This window comes from Mytilus edulis, chromosome 9 (genome assembly GCF_963676685.1).
Source record: "Mytilus edulis chromosome 9, xbMytEdul2.2, whole genome shotgun sequence".
Classification (NCBI taxonomy): Eukaryota; Metazoa; Mollusca; class Bivalvia; order Mytilida; family Mytilidae; genus Mytilus; species Mytilus edulis.
This window is the reverse complement of record NC_092352.1, coordinates 15,950,167-15,970,111: the sequence shown is the minus strand read 5'-3', so window position 1 is coordinate 15,970,111 and position 19,945 is coordinate 15,950,167. Positions and strand designations below refer to the sequence as shown.

The window sequence follows — 19,945 nt, the reverse complement described above, 5'->3', positions numbered from 1 at the left end:
TAAGTGCTTTATTAATCAGATAATTGGTGTTGAGTTGTGACAAACATGTTTAATCAAGAAATAGTCATGGTCATTTTTGACAAAGTAACACTCCAGTCTTGTTTTGGATCAATTCTTCACATACTCTCACATAAAATTCCTTTATTATATTTCCGATATAAAAGTATTTATTTTCATCAGCATCTAACTTTACATTTAAAATCACCATATAGACTTGTTAATTTTCTCCGAGTTTCTGATTCACGACAGTACAACGTAGCAATGAAATAACTTTAAATTAATTTAACCTTTATAAGTTAAACTAATCGTATAAAAGACATTACATGTATATAAAGTCCTTTTCCGGGTGGTTGGTTTTCAATGAAGGCTTAACAAAAAGCAAGGGAAATAATACGTATAGTTTATCGATACATGCGCAAATTACTGACAGGGTAACCGGGCAAACGTTGCTAAGGACTCAGTAGTTATTGGAAGTCGTGGTTCCTGTCCAGGGGAGAAAGAAATAATTAAAAGTTTACCGGTATAGTAACAACATCAAAAATGTCGCAGGTTGGGATACCCCGTCCCAATGTGATGGGTTTAGGAACAAATAAAAGTGGCATTACTCTACCACAGATTGCACATCCTTTATCTCGTATGTCAGGCCCCGGTAACTTGGATGTTCGTGGGGTGTCTCGTGATAGCCATAGACCAAATTCACAACCTTTAACAGGAAGACCATTAGCTAACGAAAATAATTTCACTGGACGTAAATCTGTAAGTTCTTATGGCCGGGACAGTCGACTTGGTGTTAACCAGCAAGTGGTGGCGATGCCGCATGATTCTATTCCTGAAGGAGTCGAAGTTACACATGGAGATCCAAATACTACAAGAATGCCCCTTTTTGGTAAGTATATGATTGGCGATTTACATTATCTTTTTTAAATTTATTTCTAAAGTCTTTTAACTGTTCATTTTTAGGAATATTCATATAATTTGTTTGGAAACAGCAATGGTATCTAATTAGACATCAAAATAATTGAATTAATCATTGAGAAATTATTTTATTTGCTATCGACAATACACAATTCTTTGTTATTCAAACAAATTTTTAGATTAAGACTTCTCAAGTGTCAAATTCTTCCTGAACTAAGATATATATAAAGATCAAATATTAGATCACCGTTTACAGTAAACTGTAACACACGAATCGTTTAGAAATGTACTGTTTACTTTCGATGTGAGACGACAATTTCTGTTTGTTTGATTGAATTATTCTTTACATTCAATCAATTCAATGGTTATATTAAAAAAATACAAGGGTTTTAACGGGTTATACCCTGTCTACTTTTTTAAAGTACAGATAAAATAATGAAAACAAAAATGACTTGACAACGTTTTATCCCCTTTACCAGAAAAAAAAAACATTTGAGGAAAATCATTCAACTAAAGAATTGCTTTGTTATCGAATTGTGATATAATTTTTAAAGTTTAGATCAGGAATTTTGATTGTAACTGGACACTGTCGTTAATGTTAAATAAATAAGTAAAAGTATAGACGCACAACTTTTTCTTCCAAACAGCATGTGACAGATACAGTATAAACTTTAAAAAAAAAAACCAACATTACTGTATACTAAAAAAAAACCAACATCACAACATGTACATCTACAAAGGTTTTAAATGCACACTTCGTGTTACCAGATATACATTAATTACAGATAATTTCGTTTTCAACATTAGAAAAATGAATTATTGATGTATAAAAACTATTTTCTTGTCAAAACTGGTTCATTTAAATGTAAGCATTGGATATCAATTGTAAATAATCCTATCGATAAGTTCTGTTAATTGTATGTTGAAACATGGACTAGAGATGAACAAATGACAAACTATATAAGTTATCGATGTGATAACAAACATGTCAATTTCAACATTTCTATTCTTACGATCAGTTCTCTTTGCTAGTAACAGGCTTTCTTCGTTGGTATTTTTTACTATCATTCTTTTGTCAACATACAAACCTAGATAACAATGTAAGTGTGTTTTTTCGATTCTTATACAGCGAATTGATGGGTGTATATACTGTAGACAAACGTAGACTTTTTGAGACTAGTTGAAATTCAAACTGGCACCATTGGCACGAGATCAAAACTGTCAACTTAGCAGCTAAGCATGGTCGTTTGTCTTTTTGACTTTGAGTTTTTTTTGGCATTATCAGTGCAATACAAAATAATGGTAGATTTCTCATAATTTTGTGAAAGATTATATGACTACAAAGTAAAATAGGAAAAATATCGAACTCCAAAGACAATTCAAAACCGAAAGACTTTATCAAATAGCAAAATGTTCACACACATCAAACTAATGAAAAACTAGTACCCTGTAATGAAGGTTTGTTATCAGACTGCAATCGGGTAAATGCTGTTAAGTTTCGGGTAAGGCAGGTTGTAGTACTAAACAACAGACTATTTACATAATTTTACTTTTTAAGGCCCTATTGCCTTGGATATACCACGTGGTAAGCATATGATAAATGGTGAAGGAGGTTTCATTCCTGTTGAAAGGATTATATACTGCATATAGATGTTAATAAAGCTTGTTCATTGTAGCCTTTCAAAACCATCCCTCTCGGAATCAATGCATGTTGATAGCATATCTTGATCTGCTTATTACCTCTGTACTATGTTTCTCGTGCTAGAATTAAACTATTGTAGCAAATAGCTCTAGGACTTTAGATAACGCATGTGGTTAAGCATAAGTTTTGAGTTCAGATAATGTCTGCGTTTCTGACAATGACATACAATAGAGAAGAAACTGAACAAGTTATGAGACGAAGACTGTTTCCTTATTTTTTCAGTGTGGTATTTAGTTATGAATGCAAAAAGGTTTGTTGTAAACGAATTGGTTCTTGACCACGAATATATTTTCGGCCATAAACTGAACATGATTAATATCTAACAACTTGGGATACATATATATCTATAAATTATAACGAAACTATAGCAAAATAATTAACAAAGTATATATCATGTTTATCTAATTTTAAGGGGTCGGATTTCTGGGAAGGTAACTATAATTTAAATACCCACTCACTTTCGATTTGATTGGGAACATTAACTCTAAAGATATGTGTAACCAGGAATCAGGGAATAAGGCAATTACGTTTTTCACAACATTTTGTCAAAATAAAAATATATTGACAAAAAAACAAAACGAAATATGTTAGATTCCAACTTTCCTAGAATATAGAAAAGCTATTTTTCGCTTATCACTTTCAAAAATTTCCCAAATCTCCACTTTTCATCCCACCTATACGCCACTGTTGAAAAATCTTCCAAATAACACTTTGTAAGAGATTCAATATTTAACACGTGACAAGGCTTTAAGGATATAGGCTCATGGTTTCTATCAGTACACTCGACGTTTTGTCCTCAGGACCGCTAAACGAGTATATTTACACGTGTTACTGTAACTTTTTAAAATTAGTTCAGATTTCAAAATTGAAATTTTCTTAACTTTTGTATGCTTTTGTTATCTGCCTAAGAGTCGTAGTTGAATCTAAATATTTAAATGTCGCATAAGTGGAAGGTCTGAGTGATGTAAACTCATCCAACTTGCCATTGACTTGTCCTATGGAAAGTACCTGTACCAAGTCGGGAATATAATTTAATTTTCCTTAATTCGTATACGATCATGTTTTGATGCCCTTTTTGTCGGCCTAGTGAATTGGACTTCAATTTTGGAAACGCATCCTTGGAGTTGAATATTCTTTATATTCCTCGTTGGTTTTTTCACCACGATTTTTCAGGCCTTTTAGATTTGTAAACAAAATATAATCTTGTAACTTTTTACCAAAATACTCCTTGTTACTTTTTACCAAAACACCGACTAGTAAAAAATGTATATCCACCTTTTGAACAAACGTATGCTTTCCAAATGCACTACTGTAGCAAAAAAATAAAAGATGGTCTGTTTGATCATAATCAAAAACGTATTGAAAAACATAATGTACTTGACGATTTTAAATCTAAACTCTCTAAGATTAGCCGTTGATAATGTTTAACATCTTTATACATAATGTCATTAAATGGTATTGGTATTTCAGGGAGCAGGGCCGGTATGGGAAGCAGAATGGACAGTCGTATGTCCTCAAGGTTGTCTAATGCCTCAGCTCAAGGTCGACTGGAAATTGACGAGGTGAGTTTAAGGGAAGTGGATGGTTATTGAGCATTTTTGTCCCCATGAGTAACCAAAGTCCAGCATCTTTTTAACTTTATCGTATACCACTTTTTGTGTTCGTTTTTACATTTAATTATATGTTGGTATTACGAATTTCATAATGCATTATTGGAACAAACACATGTAATTACGATGTTGTTGGAACAGTTTGTTAGTGGAAAAACGATTATTGATTGTTGTTTGCTTAACGTCCTGTTGCACATATTCCAAGTACACTCAGGATAAGAACAATACAATAGGAAGGTTATGAAAGATAGGTTGACTAGGATGACGGGCAAGACATTTGAATTGCCACTGAAAATTAAGTGTATGTTACATATGATCAGAAATGTTGCCTTGCAAGACCTCATCAGATAATTGTTGCAAGGGTTCTTTAACATGCTTAGACTAAACGTAACTCACCCTACATTGGTCAAACTGTCAAGAAAAAAAGAAAACTGCTATGAGTGACAGTATAATTTTATTCATACAAAATAATTATGTTGATTCTCCTAAATATTGCTGAGTTTAAGACATGGAATTAATTTAAACAGTTTTCCATTGCTATCATTTTACTTTCCAATGAAGCATTTTAGAATAAAATGTATTCCGAGCATGAATTGACATTTATATTTGACAGTTATCTCAAAACTTGTTTAGGATGTTTTAAGACCAAACAGTTTATTAAAAGTATTTGACCATACAAGATGTAAGTAAGTAGAAGCTGGAATAGATATTTCCATATACACAAATTCATGTTATTTTTTTATTACAGCATTGCTATGAGGTACTTCTCTTATCTGGTAGAATTTTTTTTTAAGAAACTTTGCGTTTGGGGCTTTTTATTTATAGATTTGTATTAGTCTAACATCATGATCATGGTGGGAACTCATATGGTTGTGGTGATCATGTCACTGTATAGAGTAAAAAATTTTAGCGTCACAATTTTTTGTCCTACAGGAATATATGTTATATTAGAAACAAAAGTTTAAAAAATCCATTGCTAATGTACCTGTGGTATTTATTTGATTCTTTAAGACATGATGATACTAAAGTAAAAAGAGCTTAAATACAGCCCTCAGTTGTTTTTTCTAAATGACTAAATAAAATTTGAAGGAATCTACATGAAATAATAACATTTGTTTTACTTATATATTTATTCATTTTAGTTGGAAGCTAGTCTAAAACTAAAAATTAAAGGAAGTTACTTTGAGATCAGGAAAAGGTTCAGGGATAATGATCCAGAACAGAAAGGAAATGTTTCCAGGTAATTATTTAGTTAATTGACACAGAATAATTTTAAACCTGGTATCAAGAAAAATGTTGGACCAAACTAGGAGTTGTCAGACTATTGTAAAGGTCTGTTCACAGACTCCTACAACAACTACAGCCAATATTGTCAACCAGGTTCTAAATGATTCATCCAAATTATAACAAAATGTAACAATTCAATAAAGGTCTTGCATGATCTGTGCTGGCTTACACTCTTTTTGGCTTTACTATAATCTAGTTAAGGTACCTAGTTTTTGAAGTCATGATGTAACTTATAGTCACATCCTTGTCATTTGTATTGATGACATGGTCTGTTATGGTACAGGTGTTTTATAAACTTAAGGATGTATTCTTCTGACATTTCAGTCTCATTGAAATCTGGAATTATTTCCAAAACATGTGATATTAGTGGAAAATACCAATGAATTTGATAATTATCATATTCAAACTTCAATCTGTGAAAGACTTGTGTATTTCCAATAAGTAGTTTTTGAGTAATGAAATTTTCAATTTTTTTTTAGTGAAATTTGAGTAAAATGGGTGAGGGGTACAAAAAAAATGATTTTACCAGAAACATAAACATCCCATATAACTTTTTCTATTCAAATTTCATAGATATGTATTTTTCCAATCATTTATAACGAGGAAGTTGAAAAAATATGCATTTTGTTCTTTAAACAGAGAAAAATCACAAATTTCCAAAATTGACAACATGGTAAATTTGACACGAAAAAGCATCAAAATATGATAAAACTTTCTTATATTAACACCTACCTATAGTTTTTTTTAGTTGAATTTATTCAGATTGGTCCCCTTCAACTTAATTGAGAGTATGAAAAAAAGTTTAGTTGTGGAACTGTGATTTTTTTCACAATAATGGCCCAAAAATGGGTAAAAATTGATGAAAAATGGAAAAATCATCAAAATTGGGTACTTTCAGAGGACCGTAGCAAAAAAAAGAAGTGCACTACCATATGATTTTTTCTTCATCAATTATTTTTTTACAGTCATATAAACCCAAAAATCAGGTTTAGAAAAAAAGTTTAATTCTAGAAATTTTTGGCTCCTCAGAGGTGTACATCCTTAAAATAAAATGAGAGAAAATGGTACAATTATTGAAAGACACTAAATTATTCAAACTTTTTCAGTTCATATTTTTGAGAGAACAAAATCATTAAAGTGCCAATTTTGTTTACAGGGAGGCATTGCATAGAATTCTTGTGACAATTTTAAACGTTTCACTGAGTCAAAATGTATACAATCGGCTGATGGAGAGGATTGGATTAAGAGATAAACAAGTGATTAATTACACTGAGTTCTTTGCCTACTTCCGTGATGGACCAGAGCCTAATGATTATCCAGGTTGGATGGACCCAGTACAGAGGCAATACCAGGATAAGGCAGTCATGTCATCTATACAAGTTCATTCTAATCTGAAAGAGAAGGCAAAACAGAGGTAAATATAAATTCAGGGACTAACATATATTAAGAGTAAAATTGGAGGTTGAAGGTGGCTGTTTTTGGTATATGGACATTGCAATATGAGCATTTAACTACACACTTATGAAGGGGGTCTTCTTAGAAATGAAGTTTTTATTGTTAGGCAGGCTCATATAGTCTTAAAGTTTGCAATCGTTAAGACAAAGTTGAGAAATTATTATAGTTTTCTTGGTAATCTAATTGCGTGCTATATCATCTCTTAGTATTTAAAACATATGTAAGAAATACATCAGAGTTGTTCTAGTTATATGAATCAAAAGAATCTGTATTAAACCAGGAGAATAAATTTTTTACAATAGATTGTCTGCAAATCCAGTTTTTGATGTGTTTTGTGTAATTTAAAAAGAAACCAAGAAGATTGTTCAACATTTTGAAAATTTATTTCCTACTACAAATTGATCAAAGAATCAATATCTACTAGTATATATATATATATATGTTCATGTTTTAGTCATTCAAATTCTTTAATAAAAAGTTAAGAAAAGTTTTTCTTTACTGTATCCTTTAAAACCAAGTTAAAAAAAGTAATATGTCATTGTATTTTTCAGATTCTTGGATATAGCAGATTTAATACCCCAGCTAAACCCAGGCGGATCAGGTCGTATTATGAAACCAGAGTTCAAACAAATGCTTAACAAACTTATGTTTTATATGGAGGATACTGAGTTTGAAAAATTGTGGAAAAAGTTAGTATACTTTTCTTTATTATTTTATATGTCTGTTTATTGTTTTTATTTCTTTAGCATGTAAAAAAACCCAGTTGATACATTTTATACAGTATTTATATGTTAAATACGATTTGGAGCTATGGAAGCTATCAAAATGAGAAATTGATCTGACATCAAAAAGCAAGATGCCCTTCATTCCATGTTATGAAAGAAATATATAACCTCAGAGATTAACAGATAAAAAAATTAAGGAATTCCTCTTTTTTAACTCTTTCAAACTTTTTGTTAAATTTTACATAGTTTTGCAATTATACAGTTTAGAACCTTAAATCCTTATGGTGTCAAAGTGTGATAAATTCACTATTATAAAAAAAAAAAAACTGTTAAGGTTCAAGTAGTATTACATGAAGTTATTCGGATTATAGGTAAATGGACATAGTCCTATGTAAGATTAAAATATCCTGGTGTAGGATTAATTTCATACCTTTATATTGACTATCTAGTAGTTAGGTAAACATACTTCTCATGTCAACACAAAATGGTCATTTAAAAATTTGTCAAATGTAAACACACAAAGCTATTCAATAATATGAAGTATAATCAATTTCTTTTCATAGAAATCACAAAACATTTATTCCATATTAGGCATTTATCTTATAGTAAATAAACAAAGGCCAGGACAAGGTTTGATCCATTGTAAAATAATATGTTGAAGTAGTGGTTGACCTGCATGTCATTTAAAAGTATTACTCCTTATAGAAATTAGCCATGGTAATACATACATTCAAATGCATGCATTTAAAAACTCAGGAACAATCATCTGAATGACCATGCTAAACTGTTTGTATTTTCATTTTATTAATAATTTATCGAAGGTATTCATTGTTAAGTTCATGGATTTTCACTTTAGGGTCTATCACATTTATAAGTTAAAAAAAACCATCTACCACTTATTGTTACAGAGAATGTTTTCTTTGCTACTGTTTCTGGTTTTTCATGTAAGCCCTTAAATCAGGCAGTAATTATACTTTGCAAAGCATTTCAGACAGACAATAAATAGTTAAACCTTACATAAAATTTTGACTGATTGATTTATTTTAGACATATAGCTAGCAACATGAAAACTTTATAAACCTAAAGCATAATACATATAATTTTAAGGAAACATATATTGTAAATGTCACAGACATAGCTTTGGTTATCACAAAATGTCTATACAGTTAATACAATTTGAATATACAGATAACAGGATTAAAGTATAAATTTCAATTTCATTAGTATCCAAGATATCTGTTATAGCACCAGATCAGATCAGCGAGCTGTGCAGATCCGGTTTCCAGAAGCATATTTACTGGCTTGCAAACACAATACAAATCTTTGTATATATGATTATTGATAATAAAACAAAGCTACTGTAAAGAGATGTGAAACACAGAACTGACTTCCTTGCCTCATTCTTCATGCAAGAAATTTCCTTTAAATCTTTATGCATACTTTGTTTTAATTATGTAACATATACAGTTACCTAAATTTGCTTACATCCACTTCATTTGAACTTTGAATAGTTTTCTCATTGACATTAATTCAACATCTCCTTACATTTATAAACATTCTTTCATTTTTCAGGTATGATCCTTCTAACTCTGGAACAATTAGTTCTGAAACTTTCTTGAAAGCTCTGGGAATAACTCTTCAAGAAAATGGAGAAAATGGAAGGCTGTCACCTATTAATGAAAGTAAGTTCTTTGGTCATGCCTAATTTATATTCTAACTTGGTTATGTTGTAACTTTCATAGAGCTGGCAGTATAAAAAAACTACTGGTACATATACAACATGGTACATGTTTAAAACTTATGTGTATTAATTCTGCCAAGCAGTTTAAAATACATTTTTGCATCTAAAAACTATTTCAATTAATGATTGTAACATGAATTAAATTACTCGGTATGATACTCAAATGAAAAAAAAAAATGTTTATTAATTAGTAATATCTTAAATAACCAGCAAAAGCATTTTTTTCCTAATTTCTGTAAAAGAAAACAAAAATCTTATTGTGAAATTTTATATTATAAATATTAAAAAAAGAGAGAAAAGAGAAAGAATGTAGATTTATTATTAAATTTAGGACAATATCTAAACAAGACAACACGAGTAGGTCAGTCCCAAGGTAAGGATATCGATTATCATCTTTGGCTGGATGGAAAATTATACATTATTATAAATATTAGCAAGAGTGATTTGGGTTTGAAACATCCATTGGTCTTTGTAGGTTTTAGCTTTAGTTCTAGCATGTCTAGTTTAAATTCTAGAATGCCTAGCATGATACTGGGTAAGGATTTTGCACACTGAATAAGATATAGATATTTTTTACTTGTAGTTTTTATACTTTAATTATACATTTTGTTTTTTTATTATAATCTTATATTTCACTTCTAGTCCAAACCAATAAATTGAGTGAAAGGTAGATAAGAGTCATTTTTTTTTCATTTTTCTTATCAATCTTTAAAAAGGAGAATGACATTTTTGAGACTATTATATATATAACATTTTACGGTTCACAGAAAACAGGTTTTTCATTTTGTACTCAAAGATTTATCTTGTGATATCTTGTATCTGAAATTGGTTCAGTTCACTTATTAATAAGTAAAATTTTAAAAGAAATACATCTCACTGTGCTTTTTTTTTAAATGATTTTGAATAAATTTAGGATCTCAATATAAAGAAACTAAGCCTGGTTCAGGTATAGCAAGAGGTAAGGATTTGTCATGCTGATGTTGTCCAACATAATAGGCTTGTATTTGAAGTAAAATCTGCTCTTTAACACATTTTGTAATCAGTTTACTGGGTCATATGAAATTTCATGGGTTAAATAGAGTCCCATTTACCAAAACCACTCATTGTTGGTGTCATAATACCCTGTTGACAGATTAATATTCGGTTGAATGATTTCTTTTATTTTAGAAATTAACTAGTGGGATTATCAGGATTTAGATTTCAATTTTTTATACATACATTATATCATATTGCTTGAGATTAGAATATGAGCTGGTTTTGAAAAGACATTTAAATTTAGAATATCAAAGTAACATGACCATGTAAAGAATGTCGAATTTAGAAATTCTTTTGTTCATTTTAAACAGACTTTTTTCAATTAAAATTTTCTCTAACTGCAAAAATAAAGGTTTTATGTGCTTTAAGTGAATTTTTGAGTTAGAACTATGGAAAATATAGGCTTTGTTATATACATGTCCCTAATACTGAAATTGTCATATTTTGAAATGAAGAAATGCTTCAGAATTCAACTGTCTGAGTTTGCAGTTAGTTTGTAAAATGCGTAGTTTTGAAACATGTGAAACAAAGCAACAAAATGACATTAACAAATTTGAAACACAATATGATAAAAACATTGTTCTCCCTAGGTCAACAAGGTCAATCAAATGCACTGCTGAATTCGTAAAAAATCAACAGGTCTAAATTCATTGGATATGTTTGCTAATTCAGGCTGATTTTACTGACTGAAACCTATCATTACATTACATAGATTAATACATTTAATTTTCATTACATTATTAATCAATGATATTTAAAAGACATTTTGTTTTATTGTGTTGCATCATTCTTAAGATAAAATAATGATGCAGTTATGGATTTTATATTAATGCTTATATATACCACAGCTTTTCAGATTTCAACTGACTAAGGTTGTAGTTAGTTTGTTGTAATTGTTAAATTTGTACAGTTTGAAACATTAAAGCACCATATAAATACACAATGTTTTATATAAAAAAAAAATAATATCATAGCAATATTGCTCTTTTAGTGGCACTCTTTATACATTTGTTAGCCTTTTGAACCATTTTGAAGAAATATGGAAATTTCGGCACCAATCTTGGACACCGCTTTGGCTTAAATTAGCAAACATCAATGTAATAAATTGGTAAAATATATATTTTAATCATGGTCAGAAACAGCCAAAAAAAAAATGAATTTGATATATCAAGGGAAATAACTGAGATAATAAAATGTTATAATAGATTTTATGATAAATTACCTACAAATTGTATATTGTTTTCACAAAAATTACCACTTTTAATTGACCCCATTTTTCTTTTCTATGAAATTTGTTTGTAAATATTTTATTAAGACATTTTAATGTTTTATTGCAAAAAATATATATTGTCTATTTTTGTCTCTGCCAAAACAAAAGATGCCTGGTCAGATGATTCAACCTTAATAAGTTTATTATTGGTAACCAACAGCCTATCAATAAAACCATCAATAGTTGTCTATTCTTTATTTATCAGAATTCACTATGATATATAACACCCTTTTGATTTACTCTAGTATGTTATATAAAGACTCTGTTTCAATAACTTTTTCAAAATTGTCACTTGCACCCTCTATTTTATTGAAATGATACCAAATTGTTTTTGAACAGTTACGTCTTCTCGTACACCAAGAAAGAAGGAAATAGAGAGAAAACAGTCCTTAGATGTAGAAAGATGGTTGAAGAACAAGTTTAGAGAAGGATGTGTACAGATGAAGGATGCATTTGAAGCCAGAGATGCCAAAAATAATGGTCTTGTAAGTGTTTAAATATTTTGACAAGAAAAATTACTGACTATTAGCCACGGTTACCGTCCTTGTGAACTGGTTATCACCTATGTTAATAAATATTTTCAGATCTTTTGTTCATTGGCAAACATATGTATTTAAATTTTCCTACATAAGGGAGATAACTCATCATTTAATTTTATACCTCTGGTGATTAAACATTAGCACATAATCAAATTTATTACTATGGTGGTTTAACATTAGCAAATTTCTTAAATGTATTTACCACTGGCGTGACTGGTGTTTATTATAAGCATTGATCATTAACTTATGGTTTCATTCCCTTTTCTTCCTTAGGTAACATTTGATGGCTTCTTAGAAGTATTATGTAAATATGGTTTGAATTTAGAGAAGAAGTTGTTGTCAGCATTCTTATCAAGATGTAGTGTCAAACCACAACGTGATGGGGTACCTTACAGGGAATTTTTACATAGATTCCAGGATAGATCTGAAGCAGGAATGACCCACAACATACTGAACAGTAAAAAACACAGGCTAGTCAGATTGTAACTATTAATATAATTATCTCTAGAGGTGATGCACTGTTTGTACTGGGTTATCCATGTAGACTGTGTGCACTCTAGAGCGGATACCATGACAACATGAATGGTAACCATGCTCAAATCAGTTACCAAGACAACATGTTTGGTAACCATGCACTTCTCTGTAGATTGTGTGGTGTCTAGGTATTGTAGTTTGTATGGTAGCACTACTGTTGGTGTCTATGCACTGAATTGTTGCTAGATAATTTATTGTGAAAACATCAACATTGTTATAGAGATTAGGAATCATAACAGCACTTCAGTGTGGTTTCTGAATTAGTGTTTTGTGTGGTTCACTTTTAGATTTGTTATAAATTTTTATGTTCAAAGAAGGATAACTAGATAATTTTGAAAACAAGATATATTATTATTACATGAAACCTTTATTCTCAACATTTTATATTATTATCAAAATAAAAAGATCTTAAACATTTTGGAAAATAATAGCCATATGAAATATATTGATCATTTAATATGTTTAGAATATGTCAACTACAATTGATGCTAATTGTGAGTAACAGATGGGGTATACGTCAACAAGACAGCAGCCAAGTGACACAAATATAAAAAAAACCATCTATTTACATTTGAACCAAAGTTGTTTTTATTATAACCTATATTTAAATGTATGTATATATCTGTAAATAGGGTTGGAGATAGACCTGCTAGTCCTGGTAATGTGTCTACCATTAGTGGCATTGAAGTACAGCTAATGAACATGTTCCAAAGAGATTTCTTATCATTATTGGGTACACTCAAGTAAGTAAATCACTATTTTATAAGAGTTTTTCACAAATTGTAGAGAGGGGATATCAGTATTTTCAAAAACCAAAATACTAAAAGTAACTAATTATTTGCAAAGCATGCCATTCATTTATGAAATAAGGAGATATTGTATGATTGCCAATGAGACAACTATCCTACCGAGTCCAAACGAAGCAGATTTAAGAAGCTATAGGTCACTTTATGATATCTTTCCTTATTTCTACTGGTCACTGTCTGAAATTTTGATGTGAACAGAAGATATGTATGACAGTGCACTATGAACAGTTGAAAAGTTAATATCCAAATAAAGCTGTTTTAAGAATAAAAAGACATGTGCTACTGTGATACAGCTAAATAAATTGCAGCCACAATATTGTGATAAACCAATATAAAAATAAGAAGATGTGAAATGATTGGAAAAACGTTGTATTTTTAAAAACTTCTTGTCTGTAATGAAATAAAGTAATTCCTTTGAAGAAATAAACAACATAGGTTTAATCCATCTATATTCTGACCTCTTACTTCAACAGGAGCATAGACAGCCACAACACTAATGTGATAAGCCAGGAAGAGTTTAGAGCTGCGATAGAGAGCAGATTTAGCCTGACCCTCCGTGATGACCAGTATGAGTCATTCCTTGATAGGTTACCACTAGATGAGGATGGCAATGTTAAATATGCAGAATTTCTACAGTTCTTTGATACAAAGTAAGTACAGATTTAAGTATGGATATGTTAAGGCTTTTAAAACATTTTAGAACACATAATGTTGTCATTAGGCCATTCTGGGGTACATTTATTATGCCCCTGCTTTAAAAAAAGTGGTGGGGGTATACTGTTTTACCTCTGTCAATCTGTCAATCCTACCATCCATCCGTCTGTCACATGAATATTTTTATTCTCATTTTTCTGAAGAACTACATCGTAGGGATTTCTGAAATTTGGTTTCAGGGTGTATATAAGTCAGCTTTACCGTGTGATATGTTTTGAGATTCATCACTCAATAACTTCCTGGGCGGGTGGGGTATCACCAGTGAGTTGTAGCTTGCAGTTTCACTTGTATTGATAAAAGAAAACATCTGCACACTATATCAATCAGATAATAACAAATGTGATGAATTTAATTTGAGTAAGTGAAGGATGACATAAGATAGATTTTTATGTTAAGTGGTTTGGATGATATTGTTTTACCTATCTCTATCCTTTTCCTTTTGAAATGCAACAGTTTTGAGTACATTTTAATCATTTCTATATATTGTTTTAGGGGAATGGCACCAAGTTTATTTGGTAAGAAACAGGGTACTGGTCCTGTCCCTGCTCCTATTCCTAACATAATGGAAGAGTTGGTACAAACACAGGCTGACAGACTGGTCGTGGAGGAAGAACCATTAGATTACACTTCACGCAAGAGGAGTAATGAAGAATTATTCAACCTTGTCAAAGATCTACTGACTCGTAAGTTCCAGGATGTAGAAAGAGCTTACCAGGAATTAGATGAGATAAATACCAAAAGACTAACTCAAGAGTTGATGTTCCAGCTATTAAACAGGTATGATCATTGACCTTATATCTACCAAAATATTTTAAAAGGTTGAAATGAAACGTATAGAATAGATTGTTTTTTTTCTAACATTTTAGATAAATATTTTTTTATAACAATATGAATTTACCAAAAATTAACCAAAGAATTATCATAATTTATGTTAATTTGGTAATTACACCTTATATATAAGAATGCTGGATTTTGATTCGTTGGCAGTCAGAGTATTTTTTTGCATATTCTAACCCTTTTTCCTTATTTCAATAGAATTTGCATGTTTTTCAAAACTTCCAGTGGATATGCTTAAAATTCCTTTATATGCCATGGTATTTGTCCTTTTGAATATTCCTTTTTTTTACCCTTGATCCTCTTTCTGACAAAATTATTTGGATATGACGTTATATAAAGACAGCTCTCTGATGCAAAAAAATATTTTTTTATCCGTTGTTTCATTGTAGATTTGATATAAAACCAGAGATTTCTCGAGGTGAAATTAGAGAATTATGGAAAACATTTATCACAAACACAGACAAGACCTTAGACTACTTACAGTTTGTAAGACATTTTGGTTTCTCTGCAAGATCTGCCCACTTCCCTAATGCCAAGGTCCAGCCTCCAAGAAAAGGTGATGCCGATTTCATGATCAGATCCAGAAAATTAAACTGTGCTGCTGATATGTTACAAGATAGTCTAAGATCAAAGGTAAAATAATATTAGGATATCATGGTATTTTGTACATCTCCACAGCAGTAGTAGGTCTCTTAAAGGTGTCCTGGTTTGTTTGAAAAAAACTAAATCAAGAAAGAAATTAGCCTCATTCTTAGGAGAAAAATCCAATACAGGCTTTTTTTTATTGGCTGCTTATAAATTTCTATGATTAAGTTTACTATTCTCTTATTGAGATTGAAATGCAGTTCTAGACCACATCATTAACAAAATGCAAGTGGTTTTTTTTTAATGAAGCTTTTATCAGAGATTTGGACAGAGTCAGTATCAGTAAGAATTGTTCACATTGCATACAAAATATAAGAAAAATAAATTTAAACATGCTGATAATTGATCCTCTGATAGCACAATTATGATTAATTCTATATATCAATTTTTTAAAACTTCTTGCTTTATATTTTTAGATTGACTATATGTGGGAGGAGCTACGTAAAGAGTTTGTAGGGATGGACCCCTATGGTACAGGCTATGTAACGAGGGAGGAGTTTAAGGATGTCCTTACTGAGTTATGTGTTCATCTTAGTGAATTTGAAACTAGATCACTAAGTGATAAATTTGAAATTCGACAGGATGGCAGGTAAGACCAACCTTTTCTTTGATTTGGAAAATTTTTCATTTGTTAAAAATGTATGAAATCCTTTTTACAAAAGAGATATATGATTAAAAACTATTGTTCAAGTACTTAAAAAACAAGTCATAATCTTGACAATAGACAAAAATGAATAATGTTCCCTTTCTGATTTTTCTAAAAACCTAACTAATCAAGATTTCTTTAAGAGTAGACTATCTTATAGAATATCAGCATCACAGTTTAGATGATTCTTATTATGAAGTCGCAATCCTCTTTTCTTGAGACTTACTAAAGTCAGACTCTACATGAACTTTTCTATGTTTAACAGCACACTGCAATTCTTCCTTTTAATAAAATATGCATTTTTACTTCACTTTTAGAGTATCATATATAGAATTTTTGAAACCATTTGCCCTGAAGAAACAGATGTGGCGCCATGGCAATAATATGCTGTCTTTGTTACAACATCCACAGCCTGAGATACCTATAGCAGACATTGGGGAACCTCCACAGAAAGGATTACATGGAATTACATCAAAACTTAGACAAAAAGTTAGTCAATATATAAGTGTTCCCTAAGACTGTGTCTACCACATCACTAAAACATGGCATTGATTTGCGACATTGCAATATAAAAAAAAGAAATCTTGGTAATTGCAATAATCATTGTGTTGAAAGTATATGAAACCATAAAAGTAAGAGAAATAAATCTCAGAATATTGTAGTTGCTCAAATTTATAGAAAAATTAAGATATCAGGACTGAGGGTGACTCTTTCTTAGTCTACGGTACTCAGTGACAACGAAAATAATATTTGATATCAGAACAATTTATTGTCAGCCTTAAAAATACAAGAAGGTCATAGCTTTCTATACAGAGTAAAAATGAGAAAGTGGAATTGTTATTTTCTGTATCTTTGCCAAGCACAGGCATTTAGAAAAGAAACTGTAAAGACTTGGCCATCTCAAAAAAGCTATATCTTGAGAACCCTTTAGCCATTAAAAATCAAATTAGTCTGATCACATGACCACAATATCATCTTCAATATGCAAAGTGCAAGGCTGTTAAGAAACAATCAATCAATCAATTAGAAATATATCAAATTTAATATGAATTTAAAAATATATAAAATTTAACATGAATTTAAAAGCTTTGTTGATTATTCAAACAATACATTACATTGAAACTTTATTTATTTCAGCTGGCTGGAGACTGGAAGAATATACGAAGGGCTTTCAAGAAGTTAGATAGAGCTAATGATGGGTACCTCAATGTGAATGAGTTCAGATCCGTCTTGAAACTTGCTAACGTCATTCTAGATGAAGAAGAAGTTTACCATGTATTGACACAGTTTGATAATAACATGTCTGGAAAAATATCTTATGAAAAATTTGTTGACGAAGTACTAAAACCTCCAACTCGACAAAGTGTAAAACAAATTTAATAAGTGTTGCTAAATTTAACATAAACTGATTTTTTTAATCTTTGTAAGTGACTCAACTTGGAACTTGTATATGAGATGTTTGACTTTTGGTTGAATGATGCATACAAGTTGAATGAGAGTGAGAGAATATGGTGTATATTTGAGTTATATATATTTTTTCCAATGGGTATTCTATCTAATTATGACAATTGTGGCTTAAATGTAACTTATGTATGAAGTTTTACTTTATTTCTATATTCAGAAGGTTATTTTTTTTTGTTTTGACTGAAGTTGCCAAAAAAAAAATGAATTTAATTTTTTTTTATTATAGCTGGTTAAAAAACTTCTCAAATTTTATGATTTTATGATTTTCTTAAAATGTTTTTTTTTCAAGGAATGCAAGAAGGGCCTGAATGTGTTTGTTGTACAAATGTGAGATTCCCCAATATCATCCGACCAACAAATATCTGTAAATTTCTTCATATTTATATCCTGCAAATGTTCATTATCACCACCTTAGTAAAAAAATCTTTGAAAAAATGTGGAAGTTAGGTTTATTTTGCTTTTAAGTCCAGATTTTTACTATATTTCAACTAAGGATTTTGGCATATTATCCATATATTAAGCTGCCATCATTTTCAGTTGTATGATTGAGAATTTTTTTATTGTACAAAAATCATGTATTTTCCATATAATCCATTTTAAAATAGATATTACATTTTTTTTCGCTTTGCTCAAATTTGATTTCATTCCGTCCATCAAATGTATATTGTCTATAACAGTATTATCAGATTTTAAAAAGAATGTTTTTATATTGTGTTTATGAACTGTGATATTTTATAGCTGTGATATTTATCGGATTCTTTCCTGTATAACTCTCTGTATTAATTATTATTATAAGTGCCTTTGTTAATTTTGTAGAATAAGTTCTCTCTTTTTATATTATATTCTTTGGTGACTATCTATTACTGCAACTTTCTTAATGTATTTTACGAAAAAAAAAACTTAACATATATGAGATTGTTTTAAAGAATATTATTTACTGATTGAAACTGTCATTTCATATTCATCAAGAGCATATAAAATTTACCATACAATCCTCCGGCACAAGACAATCTGTTATATGTGATTTTTTTTCTACGAGTCCGTACAATCTGTCATTTTCTTGTTACAACATGTGGTTACAGAACTATATATTTTGTCTTTCTGTTTGTCAGCTATTGACTGATTTTTTTATGTTTTGACATTAAATTTGTTGTATGTTTACAAGTACTCTTTTCTTATATATACTATTTACACTGAAATTACTTTTGACCTGGTCCTAACTATGAACTAGTGATTTCAAATACAACATATTAATTGGCTGATTTCTGTGATAAAATTGTCCACCAAAAGATTACTAGTAAAGAATGTTTAAATGAATATCTACATACTGGTACTCTTAGATCTGCACTTAGTGTCTTATTGCCACATCCAGTCTGTGTTTTTGTTACATCTTTTTCTGTTATGTATCAATATGATCATTTCAGCTGTTTTTTTAAGTTGTTCGTATGTTGTGCTATTACAACACTGTCCAAGGTTAGAGAAAGGATTGGTTTAACCCGCCACATTCTGTATGTACCTGTCCGAAGTCAATAGCCAGTAACTCAGTGGTTGTCATTTGTTTGTATATCAATTTTTGTTTGTTTATGTTTTGTACATGAATCGGGAAATTAGTTTTCTGGTTTGAATTGTTTTAAATTTGTTATTTGGTGGCCAACTATGCAGTATGAATTATGCTCATTGTTGAAGGTCGTACAGTGACCTGTTGTTGTTAACTTCTATGTCATTTTGTCTTTGGTGGATGATTTGTCTCATTGTCAATCATACCACATCTTCTTTTTTTTATAAACCTTCAAGTTTGATGTAAATCCAACCTAATATGACATCAGTTTAATTTGGAAAAAATATGATTTTTTATGAAAAATGTTATGAAATTAAACTGAAATCTTTACCACCTCTCCCCACGCACATAGAATAAGCATTAAGAAATTGTATAGTTAAAGCTTTTTTAGCCTACAGGTCTTAAATGTGTTTTTGACACATCAGTTTGGGCCTTAATGAACAAGTTGCCTGCAATTAATAG

General features: G+C 30.3%; 1 protein-coding gene across 10 annotated transcripts; it reads left to right on the top strand.

Moving 5' to 3' along the window:
- The first annotated feature begins 394 nt into the window (after positions 1-394).
- LOC139489554 (EF-hand calcium-binding domain-containing protein 6-like) lies at positions 395-19,089 on the top strand. 10 transcript variants are annotated; one of them, XM_071276101.1, is made up of 17 exons: positions 425-886; positions 4,088-4,179; positions 5,370-5,467; positions 6,671-6,928; positions 7,521-7,658; positions 9,267-9,376; positions 9,767-9,808; positions 10,349-10,393; positions 12,080-12,225; positions 12,553-12,749; positions 13,446-13,556; positions 14,093-14,269; positions 14,826-15,110; positions 15,560-15,803; positions 16,232-16,404; positions 16,779-16,950; positions 17,599-19,089. In XM_071276101.1, the coding sequence occupies exons 1-17, from the start codon at positions 541-543 to the stop codon at positions 17,839-17,841; spliced, it is 2,877 nt and encodes a 958-aa protein (XP_071132202.1). In that variant the 5' UTR covers positions 425-540; the 3' UTR covers positions 17,842-19,089. The 10 variants fall into 10 exon arrangements, with proteins under 10 accessions (XP_071132211.1, XP_071132209.1, XP_071132207.1 ...); XM_071276100.1 differs by having other exon boundaries at positions 12,553-12,761; XM_071276106.1 differs by lacking the exon at positions 9,767-9,808 and having other exon boundaries at positions 412-886.
- Positions 19,090-19,945: the final 856 nt, after the last annotated feature.

Excerpts from the sequence above, each read along its gene's own strand:
- LOC139489554 (XM_071276100.1), top strand. The coding sequence starts at position 541 with ATGTCGCAGGTTGGGATACCCCGTCCCAATGTGATGGGTTTAGGAACA. Across the intron at positions 4,180-5,369 it reads GTCGACTGGAAATTGACGAG|TTGGAAGCTAGTCTAAAACT; the intron begins GTGAGTTTAAGG and ends TATTCATTTTAG. Across the intron at positions 5,468-6,670 it reads CAGAAAGGAAATGTTTCCAG|GGAGGCATTGCATAGAATTC; the intron begins GTAATTATTTAG and ends TTTTGTTTACAG.